Source organism: Diadema antillarum, unplaced genomic scaffold (assembly GCF_040938485.1).
Source record: "Diadema antillarum isolate AM-2024a unplaced genomic scaffold, OU_Dant_1.0 scf00000134, whole genome shotgun sequence".
Lineage (NCBI taxonomy): Eukaryota > Metazoa > Echinodermata > Echinoidea > Diadematoida > Diadematidae > Diadema > Diadema antillarum.
Window position 1 is genome coordinate 3,617,417 of NW_027271023.1, and position 17,838 is coordinate 3,635,254.

Below are 17,838 nucleotides of genomic sequence, written 5' to 3' on the forward strand. Positions count from 1 at the left end.
CGAAAATATAGATTCTTCTTATCTGATTGGTTAAAAGGTTACCTGAATTAAACAAGGACTAAGCAAAGGTCGATCGTCTGCGAACGTGAATGAAAGGTCAAATTCATCGCGATCTGTGACCGCTAGTCTCTTTTACAGCACGCTGATGGAATGCGCGGCGGTCGTATCATTGGTGCGTACATAAGCGATCTATGTGTACGGGGTCGCGACTGTCTCCAAACCTATTTACAGGGCACAGTTGATTTGGGGCACAGCTATTTTCATGACTCCACTTTTAATCAATCAGATGAGAGGATTCTATATATGAGGTATAAAATTAACAATAATCATAGTCAATAGATTATGTTTTAAAAACGTGGGTTAAAGGTTGCCACTTTTTCATCCTTTCATTTCCAAACTCCTGAGTTACATGAAAAAAAAAGAACACTAATGTCATGCTCAGTCATCGTGCCTTTAGAAACTATAATGATAAAAAAGAAAATTGCAGGACGACTATTGAACAATTAATAGCAATGATAACAGTTCACATTCAAAGAACTTGTCAGCAGTTTTTTTTCTTGTTATTTATTAAACCCGAAGATCTTACGTGAATATATAAAACTAAGCGAGGCACATAATCCAGGCAAGGTTCCATAGAAAATGCATTTAACCTTGTTTTTGGATATATGCTATGTTTTTGATGGTTTCTTGTCAATTCGAGGGTGCTGATACCAAATTTATTCCAGATTGATGCCACAGCATTAGTATATTTTATTATCTTATAATTTAATTTTAAAACACCATGTTTTAATATAACTTTTATTTTTAAACCTGACAGGTCAGAAGACGCGATTATCTATTTTAGCTTCAAAACAACAATACAAATGCCTCAAATAAACAGCGATTAATTGATGACATTGCATAAATGCCAATACCCTTTCCTGCTTTTTCAAAAGTTGATCGAGAACTTACCATGATGAGTGGTAATGGAAACATGTGTTAAAGTCAACACACACAAACCCTCTCGCACAGCCTCGCGGACACTTGCCTGGAAAAATAAAAGATGCGATATATTTTGGTGTAGAGAATGGTTCATGTGGTGTGTAGTGTCAATATTAGAAGGGATCTTTTTTCTTTTTTAGCAGAACTAAAGGGTCCAAAACATAATATGAGTTAATAAAGTTATATGCAATAGATGTTATTTAAACTTCGGCTAATCATTCTGTGATGTAGGCCTATTAATATGTCCTGATACTGCAATCGTAGCCGCAAACTTAATGTACGTGATTGTCCATACGGTAACCGTGAAAATAATTGATGTCGCCGTAGATTGACGAAAAATTAGGATGTTTGTAACTAATGTTGGTAGATATTATTGTCTAGGTTTATTTTTTCATTGGCCCTGACATTAACCTGGAAGTCAGACACTATAAATGACAGCGGAACAAACAAACGGAATTCTTTGAAATTTCAGGCAGGAATATCACTTTCAACGTAGAATTGTACGATATTAACGTTGATTTAACAATGTAACAAATAAATTGGAATTAAACTGCAGTAAACCTAAAGAGATAACATTAGAATGGTATGCTGATTGGTACACAAGCATTGCAGTCTAGAATTTACTTCAGTATTTTAAACCTTACACATGAGCCAAAGGAAAGGGTCAAGAGACAAGTCCATCATATACTTGAGTCTACGAATAACATTTTAGATAATCCATACTCCACTTCCTCTTCCTTACTCTGATATACAACAATTTCATTTTGGTAAACCTTACACTTTCAGCCTCATGAATCTTTCCTGTTATTTGTAAACGAGAAATTATTGGAACTTTTCCCTCCACACAAGTATTGGCCTAATTGTTCGGGTACTGAGGTACGACTACCCTCATCTTTACCAGAGTATTCATGTTTTGTCTTTTCTTTTATTAATTGGATAATTATTTGCGCACAATAGCATCTTACACTAGACGTCATGGAAATATGCAATCGCTTCGTTTGTATGAAACACATTTAAGCTTTTCTTTATGTATTTCTTTATGATAGCAATGATTGCTAGAATAAAAAAGCAAGGTAAGTATCAAGTTATTCGATGGATAAGCTCACTGTGACCAGGGATAACTGAAAACGTCTTAATATTCTGTTATTTACCAAACATAAGATCTCAGGCTCATTGGTTATCGCTTTACTTTGTAGATATTCGACCCCTCCTTTTCTTTGTATATATTCCTAAGTATTCCTGAATCATGTTATACGATACTTTTTTAACGGAGTATTTCAGTATCGGCCCGGGGCTGTTTATCTCTATGATTTTATGAATTTGCTTGTACGTCCCTATTACATGACTTACTGTATTGGCACTGCGGTCCATAGAAGCCTTGTGGACATATGCATGTACCTGCACCAACGCACCTTCCACCATTTAGACACAATCGTCGGAAATATGCTGGGAAGATTATTCAAAATATACATACAATTTTCATAAACACTTATCTAATTCATATTTTCGTGTTTAAAAACCGTATCTCATCCAATGCTAGAAATCGTAGACACGTAATAACAGTAGTAGTAGTAGTAGTAATAATAATAATAATGATAATAATAACAATAATAATAATAATAATAATAATAATAATTATTATTATTATCATTATTATTATTACTATCATTATTTTCATTATTATTATTACACTTATATGGCGCTTTATACTGGTGTTTCTAAGCGCACTGATGCTATTCATACAAAAATACTAGAAAACACAACATTAGGATAATGCAAAACCAACATTACAGTCAAAAAAAAAGAAGAAAAAACAACACATGTGATACAGTGACTGACTGTCTGCGCCTCCAGAAAAAAAAAAATACAACTGATTAAACAGGTGAGTTTTGCAAAGGATTTTAAATGATTCAATAGATGAGGTATTCTGAATATGAAGAGGGAGTTTATTCCAAAGGGTGGGGACAATGGAGGCGAAGGCACGGTCACCACAAAGGTTTCTGTACGTGGGCCATAATACATTGTCATCATTGTTTTGTCTACTGCCCAATACATTATTCTTTTGTTGGTCCCTCGCAGTATGGAGTCTGATACTACCATCACTTGTAATAGTGTCGTGTTTATGTCTCATTGTCCCACTGTGAATTTTGGCTATACAGTCTTCTTATAATCCTTCTCTTAACATTGCTACTATAGCCTGTTCCTTTTACAGAGGGCAGCTGTAGCCCGCTGGGTGAATTTTTTAATGATATTTCTGTGCATAAACCAATGTAAGAATTGTAAGCTGATGGAACCAGCTGATGGCATCAGTAGTTCACCTAATTTGCATATTCATGGTTACGAACACCTAACGACAAACTTACAAAACTGACAATGTGATCCGAAATAGCCTCGTGGACACAGACATTCATCTGCAGGGCCAACGCACCTTCCACCATTTAGACAGACTCGTCGGCAGTACGCTGGGGAGTAAAGGAAAAATATATTTATATGTACACCAAGAAATTAATAGTGCCATTTTTTTTTTTCTTGACAGTTGGATTCAGAGTTCTTCTCGAAAACACGTCATTTAAAAAAATTCAAAACATAGATAAGTAATATACAAGAGACAAAATCAAGCAAACAAACAAACAAGCAAACAACAAAGTTGTCCAACATATCCGGAAATCAATTTAACAGGATGAAGTATACAGCAAACCTTGGCAACTGTTGTATTGTCCGCAGGTTTGGTGCTGCAAAGCAATACTGCGACCGTTCTTGCAGTCGGAAATTTTGGTTTCAGGTTTACAAACGGCATAGCGGAACCGAGTACCCGTCCCGCATGATCGACTGCAAGCAGTCCACGGTGACCACCAGGTGTCATCTTCGGTAGACACTGAAGACAAAACAAACAAACAAACAAACAAAACGGAATGATGACATTGAAGCTGGAATCTCAAATGAAAGAACAATTCCTTTAAAGACAGTAAGAACTTCCCGAGTTTTAAAGGCATTATCTACAATTTGCATATGAAATAAAAACCTAGCTTGATAGTGCTTCAAAATAGTTCTAAAATGTGAGTTAGTGATAGAAACAACCAATGTATAAACTTTAATCAGTATAATCCATACCAAATATTGCTTAATATATTTAAAAGATGTAAACAACAGATATGATAACATTGTTTCTAGACTAAACCGTCTACACTTATGGATTATTAAGAAAATAGTGATATCTCCTAATATTTCAGGCTTATCTGCAACATTTTTATGTCGTAGGATGTTTTGTGATACAATTGACCTAAACATAATTTGCACCAAATATGATAACTCCAACATTTTTCATTTTTAGATCACTGCTCCCAATGGTGCTTAGTACCTTTAAACGAGGAATGGAATGAGTACGTCAAAATATTATTGAGTATCAAACCAGATTACACTAAAATGGCGTCACTGTAAATTGGTTGCAAGGAATTTGTCATTTCAAAGTTTTGACATCATTGTCCTCAGATCCAAATTGCAATTTTGGGTTGTGTGGATTTTTTTTTTGGCAAGTATATAGTGTCACACCAAGTATGACGATCATCGAACTTGTCCATAATCCTACGGTTTATTTTATTGATACAGAACAATCCGAATTCGCTGCCTAACTTTCAACTACGTCAAGGCAAGTGGAAATCTAATGCAACTACAACATTTGCCATGGAGCTACAACCATTGGAACGAGTTCCTTGCTTGCAACAAGTTTGTACATTTACAATGGGCCGAATGCATAAAACAAGCAATTGCTTGTATGCAATTGCTTCAAGCAAAAGCAAAAGCTCTACTAGCAGAAGGTCTAGCTCAAGCAATTGCTTAAATCCATATGCATAAACTTTTGCTTGTGCTTATACCCTTTGCTTGACCCGCACAAGCAATTGCTTGCGTTTTCAACAAAAGGGTCGTCACGCCTGTGCGAACACAATAACAAAGGAGTGTGGCAGCATGTATTTGAAAGGGCATGTGTGTGCGGAAACATTTCCTGACATAGCAGAAGAGCTATGAAATGACACTCATAAATGCACACACAGAAGCACACACACAAGTATTAATTACACACACATGTGTTACTGGCTGATTCCCATCACTGCTTACAGCAGCCCGGATCTTCCAGATCGCACGTGGAGCGGGTCTCTTTGCTCTCCACCGAAGTCAGAGATCTCACCTGTTTTTCATCACATTTTACGTGCTAACCACTAGACATTCCCGTTGTTGAAATGAAAAAGTTTTTTACTCTACTTATGAGTAATTTCTTGTAGATTTATACCACTCCTTCACAAGTGTGTTTTTTCTTTCATGAATATGAAAATGATACTTAAAATGGAACGTCCCAGCTAAGCAAAAGCTCAAGCTCATTTTATAGAGCTTGGAAAATCGTAAGCAATTGCTAGCAAGAACTAGCAAAAGGTATGTTTTATGCATACGTTTTTAAGCAAATGCCTGGTCTCTAAGCAATTGCTTGCGGGAAACAGTTTACTGCTTGTACTTGCTAGCAAAAGCTTCTGCTCGCAAGCAATTGCTCGTTTTTATGCATGCGGATTCGAGTAAAAGGCTAGCACAAGCAATTGCTAGCATTTAATGTACCCTTGCCTGTACCTAGACGTAACGTGAGACAAGCTGGTGATATACCGGTAACACGTTTTGGATTTTTTTCCCTCAACATTTTCAATATCGATGTTTAGTCTTTGACATTAAGTAAAAACTGGGCACTCAGCTGCTATGGACGTGCCTATGGAGTTTGTTTCCTTGACAACTAAAAAGCGTATAAAGATATTTTAGAGATATAATGCTTGTGGCATAGGGTGAAGGTTGTCAGGAATTAATGTCCTTCCGCCTCTTTGGTTTGTAGCCTTCTTGCTATATCCAACGATGACGCTACATTGGATTCATTTAGGATCTGAAAGGAAACTTTCCACAAACTTCACGTAAAAGTAACTTTTTTCTCTGGTTGTCCGTTCGGGTCAAGAAATTCAATCCTTAGTGGCCCCGGGCCACTAATATATAGTTTAATATATATAAATATAGTGCATATAATGTATACATATATATATATATATATATATATATATATATATATATATATACATATATATATATATAGTTTTCACGTAGTACAATTTACACATACTTGTATTCATGTCCGGCACTTTTGGTACGTCTGGTTTTGTCTGGTATGCATATTCTAAGTCATGAAAAGAGAAAAAACAGATATATTGCAGTTCAATACAATACGATAACTCCGGTGAAGTTAACATATACAACGAAGTTCAAATCTGGCACTAAACCGCCACCAAAATCATCCCACCAATCCCGGAAAAAAATAAAGCCCATGCATCACTACTCCGAAAGCGTATATCACTTTCTTCTTCTTCTTCTTCTTCTTCTTGTTCTTGTTCTTGTTCTTGTTCTTGTTCTTCTTTCTTTCTTTCTTTTTCTTCCCATTGAGAAGTACCATCTAGTACGACGATCAGTTATAATCAATGTATACATACCATTGCCATAGTATGGCACCAAGAAGATCACACTGGATCAGATACAAACTGATGTACCAAATCAAGTAACCACTATACCATCCAATCAACTTTTCACCAAAGACAAAACTCCCAATCCAGTAATAATTTTAATTTCTGCGAAACAAAATTATAGTACATGTGCATTATAAACAAGCACCCCCACGCACATATATATATATATATATATGCAAACATATTTAATTTCATTTCATATATGTACACATGTTGTATATATATATACAATACTATATATTTTTTTTCTTTTCAGAGTGCGAGATAGCACATACCTGTCTTCATATCTGGAACTTTTGGTTCGTCTGTTGTGTGGTGTGGATATTCTATGTGATAAGAACATGATATTACAGTTTACAAGTCGTGAATTGTGTGCAATGTCAGCACTATACAAGGAAGTAAAAATTGGCATTAGACTAACACCAAATCATCGAACCAATCCCGGAATAAGACACAAAAAACCCCACCACACTTCCGACATATTCATTTTGGCTCGTGGACAAGTATACTATGAGACAGTTCGATCAAATAATACAGCTCTATGGATCAACTCTATTTCCTCATCAGTACCCTATGGAAATAAAAACCAGTGTGTAATGTACATACATACACAAACGTGAACGTAAACTCCACCCCCCCCCCCCCCCCCCCCACACACACACACACATTCACCGTGGATTATTCTTGTACAAACGCAAAGACGTAATCATTCTTAATCATGAAGTAGCTATTAACAGACACCACAGCTTAAAATCCATATCAAAATAATGTGCAGATTGATAAGTATATGATATACTTCTGAGCAACTTTTGATAGCTCAGCGTAATATAGTATTGTTTTGATAAAACAAATAAGCTAAATAATGTTTCAATTAGTTGTTTGCATATCTACTTATCTCACAAAATGTAGAATATGACACATACCTGTCTTACCGTCTGTCACTAACGGTACGGTCGTGCCTGTGCTTTGGAAAGGCGTATCATCGGTCATGGTTGACAACCCTTTGGTAAGATGTATGCAGAAAGAGAGATAATAGGGTGTGAGATACTGACACGTTTGCATGAATGCAAGGACATGTTTATCAAAAAAGAGCACATCAACAGATCAAGGCACTTTTTTGTTCTAATTATTGCTACAAGTGTATTTCATCCCTGCATTGACTTCAGCTCTATAGAGCATGGATGCTGATACTGTACGATTCATAACATTTGAACCCAAGTTACATCTTATTTTTTACCAGTTGCCCATTCACATTATATGTTTTTAATCAAGAGCAAGTAATGGCAGATGAACACATGAATCATAGGCATGTACAAACACTTGTGCGTGAGTGGCCCGGGATGTTGCACTATTGACAGACACCACGACTACGAATTCAGTCTCTATATAATTTGCACGCCAATGGGTGAAGAATGCAATTGCTAGTAATCCTAAATCTTAGACTCAAATACGAAATTGCGCCAATGGAAATTAAGCTTCAAGATGTCATTTGCTTATTTACGTTTCTGTATTTGAACTTACACATACCTGGAGTGCTCTTCGTCACTATCGGTAGAACCGTGGTTGTACTTGTGGAATCTGTAGTATAAAGGACATGATGAAGAACCCTTTAATCGGCATTAAATGATAATCGCTTCAATTGGTTGCACACAATCATAGGCTGATAGGCAACTAAAGACAGCAGGATATTAGATCAGTGCTCCATCACGTAAGTATATTGACACGTTGACGTCTACGGGTATTAAAATTCACGCGTTGCCAGATGAGCGCCTTATTAATGGTCCCCCGTTAGCCAATGCCAAAGTACAATTTATCGTAAGGTTCTACTCTTATTATACACTCTTTCATTTCACATAGTTTTACTTAATCCTATTTTCTGTTATCAAAGAAAGTTTATAGGTTTTTGTCGAAATATGAAAAAATGAAATTGAAATAGAATGCAAGCATAAGAGTGGCGTTCGACGACTATCATGCTTCATTTCGATGCTGCCTCTCATCCAGTACAAACTTTCAGGTACATCTTATACAGAGTAAGAGATCGTCACATACCTGTCGTCATCTTCATCACTGTTGGCACCACGTCTCTTGTTTGATTTGCACAATCTATATGTCAAAGAGGTATAACACATCATGGTATCTCTGACTAATGGTGTAACAGTAATGCTATGCAGATACACATAAACGAAAGTTCAACACTTTTCAAAAGCATGACATGAATTGTTCATATTTGAAATCCTTAGAGGAGAGAAGGAAAATGAACCGATGTTTCCACCACAAGATAAGAACAAACACACACACACACACACACACACACACACACACACAAAGTACATGGGTTTTCGCAGTATGCGCGTGAAAAGAGAGTAAGGTGTGGATAATAATAATGAAGAGCTTGCTTCCAAAAGGCGCTAAATCCATTGCGCGCTAAATTCATCATTTTGCAATGGATTTAGCGCCTTTTGAATGCAAGCTCTTCTATGTATAAATGATGATTTTGATAGATTACTGACATACCCAATGGCAGAGGAACTCTTGGTGGGGGAGACGAACAGCTGCATGTCGTTACACCTCTCTTAAAGCACACAAAGTCTAGACAAGTGAAATAACGCGTAGGGGGAGAAAGGTTGTCAGGCTATCGTGTTAATGCCGTGTGCTGTGGCAACATATACAAGGAAGTAAAAGTTTGTCAGTAGACTGCCAGATAAATACTCCTGAAATTAATGAAAACATAAAACCCACCACACTTACACGATGTATACCTCTCGGCTCATGTCAGTATCCACGAGACATTGTCTGTCTGTCAACATAGATGAACAAAAAAAAAAAAAAGCTCTTACACGAACTACGAAATCGCACATGTCTGTCTCCATCTCTGTCACTGTTAACTGGTTCAGTTTAGTTCAGTTGAAATTGTTTCCATTCGTTCACAAAAGCCGTAACGAAACATCAATTATACATTACACAATAATTACTTTTTCCATTTTCTAGACAATACATAATAAAAGTACCATGAAGTACTTACATATAATTTCATCAAATAACAAAAAAACAGCAATGTAATCTGGAAGATTGACCAAAAAAAAAAATGAATACATTGTATTAGAATGGAAAAAGTGGTCCACTGAAAAGCAGAGCTTGTAAGACGTGGGTCACTTGAGTGTGCAGAATCTTTATCATAGTGATAATGGCAAGTTTTACTATCCAGGGGCCAAGGAACGGGGGGGGGGGGGGGGGCTGCGGGCCGATGGGAGAGTCAAAGGTCAACGGAGCTCTCCTATCTCCTGGTTCCGAGTCCCCTGCTTCCAAATACATGTACTCATATATTGATCATCATAATGTACCCGGTGGAGCACACAGTGACTTCTTTTTTTTTAATGATAGATTGCGTGGTCTGCTTATATCAGTCCTTATAGTGAACAGGTGAAGTACACTGTAGTTCGGAAGTCATGGTGTACTATTAGAAACATGCGGGTTTTCATACAAATACACTGACAGCCTGAAAGAGCTTAAAGAGTTACTTTTTACAATATTTTTTTTGATGTTTAGATATGGGTATAAAATCATAATTTCAAGCGCTCACCTGCAAATGAAACGCAGACAAAAAGAGACAGAACGACTGGTATCGATGTAGGATTTGTCTGCATAGAAATGAAAAAGATATGCTAGAGTGGGACAAAAATAGACAAGGCACACAAAAAATATTGAGAAAGAGGGGAGCATAATTAGGATGAAGAGAGAGATCGGTGCTTATTTACGTCGATGTGCTTATTTACGTCGATGTAGGGCAATTTGTCAATCAGTTGCAATGAAAACATCTCGACGAACGAATTTCATGAATTGGAGATAGAGATCACAACAATTAGATGAATTTCAGACTTCTGCATTTGAACATCTATGCGTATAAGGTTATACTGGGTATACAGAGTTTCATTATTCATATTGATTGGGATGAGGACATGGCAGTTTCATATTATATAAGAATGCATGACTGGGTACTCAAGGAAGCAAAACAAAATAAAAAATGCATAAATTCTGCACAGCGGTGAACTTATTAGGCAAGTGGTATTGTAATGGAATATATCTTATACTTCGCTATAATATGTGAGCCCCCTATGTTATCATCATCCTTGTTCAGTTTAATAATGTCTCGGGTTTTTCAGAGAATTGGTTCATAACTACTCTTCAGGAACCACAATGAATTCAAAAATCTAAATAGGGCACTGTCATTTTATGTGCTAGCTATCACATTGTGTGAAAGTATGTAAATCGTCTGCAATGCAATTCGATGGACATGTGGAACAAAGCATATCCGATTAGCGAATAGATGAACCATATAATTTGCCAGTGGACATAAGAATATTCAAAATGTCTTGCCTTCTATACGTCCGCAATATCAACCTTCCATACAAGCCCTACTCAGCATTGATTTTATTAGTTTTCATTTGGAAATAGTGATGATTACTTTCCCTACTGAATTCAATGTAAACTATGTAAGAATTCTATCGCGAAGAAACATCCTCCCCCTGCGTTGCGTTATGTACCAAATAACCCATAATTTTTGTCCATCATTATTATTTAAGCAGTATGTTTCATGTGCGTGAAACCCCATATGTAACGAGATCTGGCAAACATAAACTCAAACTCCCCCAACCCAAAACTAATTATGGTATACGATCTTTGATCTATCGTGGCGCAAAATTATGAATGACCTAGATATAATATATGGTAAATTTGTTTCAGTTGAGAGTTTTAAACGTTATTTGAAGACCATTCCAATTGCATTGAATGCTTTATATTATTGAGTTTATGGCATTTTGATTTGGTATAATGTACGAGATATTATTTTGTTTAGCTCTTTTTTTTTCTCTCTCTCTTCTTTTTTTTTCCTTCCTACCTCTGATTTTTTTTTGCTCCTTATTGTTTGAGTTTTTTTTTCCTTATATGTACCTCGCGTATACTTATATTTGTTTACTGGTTCAGCTGAATTTGTGTATTTCTTGTACAGTCATTTTTTTCATTTGTTGTTGTTGTTTTTTACTACTCTCCCCTATTGAATGTTTTGTGTATTGTTATGTTGTTTTTACTTTGGTTGGACCCCTTCGAAAAACAGCAATTTGCTGAAAGGGCTATCCATCCCACAAGTGGTAAATAAATAAATACAAATACAAATACAAAATCCTGCATGTGTGTGTGTGTGTGTGTGTGTGTGTGTGTGTGTGTGGAGGGGTTCTTTGGCGAGGTGGGGTTGGAGAAAGTTTCCTTTAAAGTTTGGGTCAAGGGTCATGATTATGAGAAGACCCTCGGAAGTCATGGGCTTCTGGTATTTTTGTTGTCTTTTTCGGCATTCCCTCCTCCCCCTCCCCCTCCCCCCCCCCCCCCCTCGCGATTCACTTCAGACCCAATTTATCAAATTTTCGGACACCAAGACTGAGAAGAATGAGACAAGCATCTACGTAAAATCGCAGGGTAAGATAATATCAATAAGACTCACCATGATGTTTCTCCTTCAGACTGTGTCATCGACGTCAGATCTGCACGTTCCATTGGATCTTTCACATCAAATCCACATTGATTACTTCCGTGTCGAGTACAATACATTCACATTAATATATAAGAACAACTTTTGATGTCTGTATACAGCAGGCTCATCACGCTTGTCTCCTCCCAGCTCTTCGTATGTGGGTGAGCTACCACATATACAGACTATTGGATGCACAGAGCTAGAGCTTCTGCGTGTATAGTGTGCAGTACCGGCAATGATCATGCTTCTGGTGTATGGCATAGGTGAACCACAGCTTTTATGCACTCGCCAGCATCCGCTCTTGACGCTATGGGCCAGATCTCTACACGTTATACATTCCAGTAGGCACATTGTTTACGATCCCGCTAAAACATTTGGACATAATTCGACAGACTGCAACGTATTTCAGCAGCGTAAACATCTGCCTTTGACTCGAAGCTGAGTGGTTCTCCATATCCGGGTATGGAATTTAAAAGGAAAAGTCAAGTTATGAAGCCAAACAATGAAGCGTTCATTGTTTTTAAAGCAACAGTGACATAAGTATGTACTATACATAGCTCGCACATACTACTTTCTGGAATAAAAAATAGAAGATGACGTGTCAATGACCTCTAAAGTCTATTTTCTTTTAGTCTCTATTGCCCGACACATCACTACGCTAGATATCCAGTTATGACTGTAGGAGGTAATATATATATATATACAGTTATATATATATATATATATATATATATATATATATATATATATATATATATGGTGTGTGTGTGTGTGTGTGTGTGTGTGTGTGTGTATTATTGTCTCATCAGATATTGGTGTCTGATAACTTCTTGGCATAACAAAGCTCCTGCTCGCTAAGCCAAAAATAAATTCCGCCCACAAACATAACAATAATAATTAAAACAACAAAATTGCACATATGCCCTTGCACCCTAACTCACGTCCTTTGCACTGATGCATTTTGTAGCTACCCTATTCGGTTACACAATTTGATACGTATTAAATGATTTGTTAAGAAGTATAAGCCATATGCTTTTCTAGAGGCCGCCATCATCTCAAGCTTCCGCTTAAGATGACGGTCTCCTGCATTTTATATGTATCAATTCGATTTAATAATCAATGTTGTTGTTTTTTTCAATTGTTTTTTGTACGATTTTGATTCACCTATACAATATTTCATTATTGGTACATTATATATGATATATTTACATTCATTTTGTGTTGGATATAATGTGAATAGTATTGGAAAATTGTTTAATATGTTTTATGTACTTTGTGAAAGATGCAGAAATAAATCAAATCAAACCCTAACCCTAATCCTAATCCTCACATCAAACTAAATCTAAAACCCTATCACAACCCTAACCCTAACCCTAAGTCCTTGGAGAAAGTAAGACCGGAGCAATTGTCGCAGGAGCAAAAAGCGACTAGCTTTTTGTTGGACTCCCCTTCCTTTTTTGTCTTTTGTTCCTTCTGTTTGTTCGTTTTCTTTTTGTTGCTTTTGTTGTTTTAGATTGTTTGATTGTTTGATTTTTTGATTTATGTTTTATTTTTTATTTTTTATTTTATTTTATTTTTTTATTTTTTTATTTATTTATCTATTTATTATTATTATTATTATTATTTTTTTTTTTTTTTTGGGGGGGGGGGGGTAATGGTGCTCTATATACCCGCAATCAACAGACACTCTAATCACTGAAGCCTGCATATACATGGTGGTGCTTTTGTTAAAGTGCGACGATTGCATTCTTGTCGCTGTTACCGTACAACGTATAGTTCCTCTTGGGTATTTGGTAAGTCAGTGATTAGCATTTATCGAATAGAGAAGATATTTCTTCATGATCCGTCCAGGTTTTTCAAATGCTTTTGAGACAAAATTTATAATACGAAATCGAAGAACTTGAAGCCCTAGTCAGACCAGTCTCTATATCCCTGCCAACAAAAGTGTCATATTAATGAGTGACAGCACTTTGTGATATCAAATCGCATATGTCTGCACCTTTAAATTCTATCCATTTCCCCAATAACCATAGTCCACATGCGCAGTGGATATACGATTAACCTTTATCTGCGGGGCCTATTTTGGCGCCGCTTCCCTATTTGCTGTACTGTTTATGTAAAAATGTTTCCCATTAATGTATTAATGGGAAACATAAAACGCCCCTCCAATCGGAAAACAGTAAACAGTTGTACAATTGTCCTGGTCTAACATGCGATCACGTTTGTCCAATTGCTAATTGTATTTGAATTGCTTGTTTGTTTGTTTATTTGTTTGTCTGTTTGTTTCATCTCCATCTGGGGAAGATGGCTGGATAGCCCATATTCAGCCGCAATAGCTTGTCTTCCATGGGGTCCAGCTGGATGTAAGGCGGGACCACTTCACCGGGTTAAACACCCTGCTCTTTGCGGTGAGTAAAATAATGAAGCGGGATCTTATACGTGCATGAGTTGTGACTCTCTCAAACACGGGACTTCCATTTTATGTCCTATCCGAGGGAGAGAGTGTTTTTTGCCTCTTATCAGAGGGGATGGTATGATTACAAACAACATAGCCTATGTTAATATCACATGCACTATATAAGGAATGTATCCCCAGTGTTTGGTAGAGCATACCCAGATACTTTCTGCACACAACTTTACCAATGAGTAAAAGAATGCACTTTGACAAAGCGGGACACAATGTATATTTGGCATGCTTGTAACACATGCAGTGCAGTCGTGCTAATATCCCAATTCGTGGGAGAGTTAAACTTCACGTTTTAACACTATAGTTTATTTTATCAATTGTAATAAATCAAAACAACAATACACTTTTTAAAAGTGCTTGAAGGTATGAAAAAAAACCTTTCATAGCCATTTTGAATATTCGTGTGAGTGTGTGTGCGCGCGCGTGTGTGTTTGTGTGTGTGTGTGTGTTTGTGTGTTTGTGTGTGCGTTTGGGGGTATTAGTGCTCTGACCATTTCGCCATGACTTTGTATCATCTTCACGATCAATCAGTTACTACTTGCATATATAACATAAGTGCATAATGGCAATCTATAATATCGCTAACGTTTACTTCTCAATTAGATTCTACGATAGTATAGATTGTTTACAGTTTGTTGTAAAGATGTTGGCAAAGTATAATAAGTAAATGAAATATAATCATTACGCATTCATTTTGTTTTTCATTCGAGAGTTTATTCATATACGACCGTGTTTGCAAATCATTCATGTATGACAATAGTTTACTGGATGTACTGTGATACAGTTAAATATCAATTCATAAGGATAACAATTCAAACAGGTACAAGATGGGCTTTATCTATTTACACACCACTTAAAATTATTCATTGCCCATGCTCGTCCTCATACTTTATGATAACACCAAAATGACATCACTGAATAGAGACATATTGCATTGTGTTACACTTTGAAGACGGCATGGGGACATCCTGGAACGCATAGAATCGAAAGAGATATTGAATCTCACACTGGAGACTATTTACAGGTACCAAGTTTCATGGTATGCTAGACACCCTATCCGATATTTAAAACAGCGTTTGTTTGTTTGTTTTTGTTTGTTTGTTTGTTTGTTTGTTTGTTTGTTTGTTTAGGGCTTTTCTCAGAATATCAGCTTTCCTTACCGACATAGATGTGTAGTTGCAACGAGTGATTTTCAAATGCAATGCATTCCAAACAAAGGAAAGAGTGCAGCTTTGATATCCTCATTTTGGAATGGTAACACGTAGGAGAAAATCAGCAATTTCGATATCAATCTTTTTTAGACCACACATTATCTTATACTCCCCCACTCCCCCCCCCCCCAAAAAAAAAAAAAAAATGCTAACAGCATGATATCTCATTCTCATAAGATTTGCCACAAGTCCCTTGGTTTCTCAGAGCAATGTAACGATATCATATTATCTGAATTGATACAAATTTGGCTGTTTACGAGCACTGTTATACCATACAGATGTCAGTTGTTACACAGATATCAGGACTACTAACATGCCACTACAGCAATTCGATTGCGGCAAGAAGTGGAATTGTGTGAAAAAAAGTAGAGATGGCTCTAGCTTTTCACACTTTAATCAGTGAGCATGAAACTTTCTTGATATCAAGATTAATTTCCCTAGCATTGACCTTTGACCGTCAAGGTTAATTTTTTTTTCTGATCTCAGAGCACTGATTAAACAATTATTCATTCTTTCGTTTTGTCAATTTTCACTCCCACTGGACCGTCCTGGTAAAAAACGAGTAAAAGGAGATTTAAGTAAAACAAAAATTCAGGGACCTGGATTCTATCTTATTCCATTTGTTTATTATACCTCTACCTTTTCATATGAATAGATTCACAACGTATATCTATTACTCTCCCAGCTAACTTTCAGTGACATTGCAAGTCGAGCCTTCAGCTCAATCGTCGTAATACCTAAATGATTATTTCCATTGATCTATCTTTGTATAAAGAGTACCCTTTGGTCGTTTATCCCGAATTTTCATCTTGTTATTTCATCAAAATTAGATTTTGTTCACCTTGACCTGTCTGCGTATCAATTTAACAATTCAACATTCAAAGATATAGTAAAGTAGTTTAAGATTTGTGATCTTTGACCTATGACCTGGTGATATTTTGCGCAAAATCTGCTATTCGCATCTGTACACCCTAAGTATTAAAAGGATCCATGAAGAATAATCTTAATTCGTACTGCTGAAGAGATGTAGAAAGAACGAACGGACGGACAACCTAAACTCAGAATGCCACTTCATAATGCCTCTGCAGATAATGTCATTCAGTGGTTCGACTCAGAAAAGTGTGTGACAAGGCTCTGTTATTTCTGTCTTTTTCAGCCTTTCGGTCTTTTCATTATTCATGAAACAACAACAATAATAACTACGAAAGGATGCATGTCATTTTACATAATCATCATCAATTGCAGGTGATATTTATTTCTGAGCAAGCGATATGTGTCAAATAAAAATCTAATGCTCAAGAAATTTACTATACTCTCACCTTAAAATTAAACAAACGAGAAAAAGGGGTATGCTATTAAAAAAAATTGCCATCAGCATAATTATGGCATGAAATCCCCTATATTTCAGAAACTGAAATGTTTATCCGACTTAGGCCCAGATTTTGCAAATCTTTCGCATGTGTTCGTCTTCAAAAATACATGTAGTTGAAAAAAAAGGAAAAAGAAAAAAAGAAGAAGAGCGTCACGTACTGTCCAATAATAAGCCGTTTATGTAAAGTATTCCAATTTTATACCCATCCTTTCTTCTTTAAGAGTTTCCCCCAACAACCACAAAGCTTGCCAGAGGCTTGCCGAACTAGCAACGGCTACGGCTAATGACATGCTAAACATGAAATTTCAATACATAACAGAAATGATCTATTGCGAAAAGCCACATATGGGTACTGGCTTCTTGGAAGTATATTTACATAGTTGATGCATAATTCAAATACCAAATTAATTATACTGCTAGGAATTTTAAGGATTCATATCAGAGCTATGTCATAAGATTTAAGCCTCTTTTAACTACGCAACATTCTATCTTTATTAAGCTAAATACTAAATCTGAGGAGACGCATTCATCCAACACACATTAGGTAGTTCTAACGATACATTTCATACTACAAATAAACAATCATTATTACGATAATCAGTAACTCTATAAGTTCTTTTCGTTTCAATACACTGCTGCATTTTGCTGGTAGTTTGTTAGAATCACAACAAAGTAATACAGATAATAAGGAAATTGAAATGACATGCAAAACGAGTCTCCATGTCTGATCGTCATGATTGTTT

At 36.3% G+C, this 17,838-nt stretch overlaps 1 protein-coding gene across 1 annotated transcript; it reads right to left on the minus strand.

Annotated features, from left to right (window-relative positions):
• Nucleotides 1-2,891: 2,891 nt before the first annotated feature.
• LOC139720850 (uncharacterized) lies at nucleotides 2,892-7,514 on the minus strand. The gene is made up of 5 exons (XM_071632185.1): nucleotides 7,448-7,514; nucleotides 6,800-6,850; nucleotides 6,128-6,181; nucleotides 3,680-3,856; nucleotides 2,892-2,908 (listed from the first exon to the last, which is right to left on the minus strand). Exons 1-5 carry the CDS (start codon nucleotides 7,512-7,514, stop codon nucleotides 2,892-2,894), a joined length of 366 nt encoding a protein of 121 aa, XP_071488286.1.
• Between the last annotated feature and the right edge of the window lie 10,324 nt (nucleotides 7,515-17,838).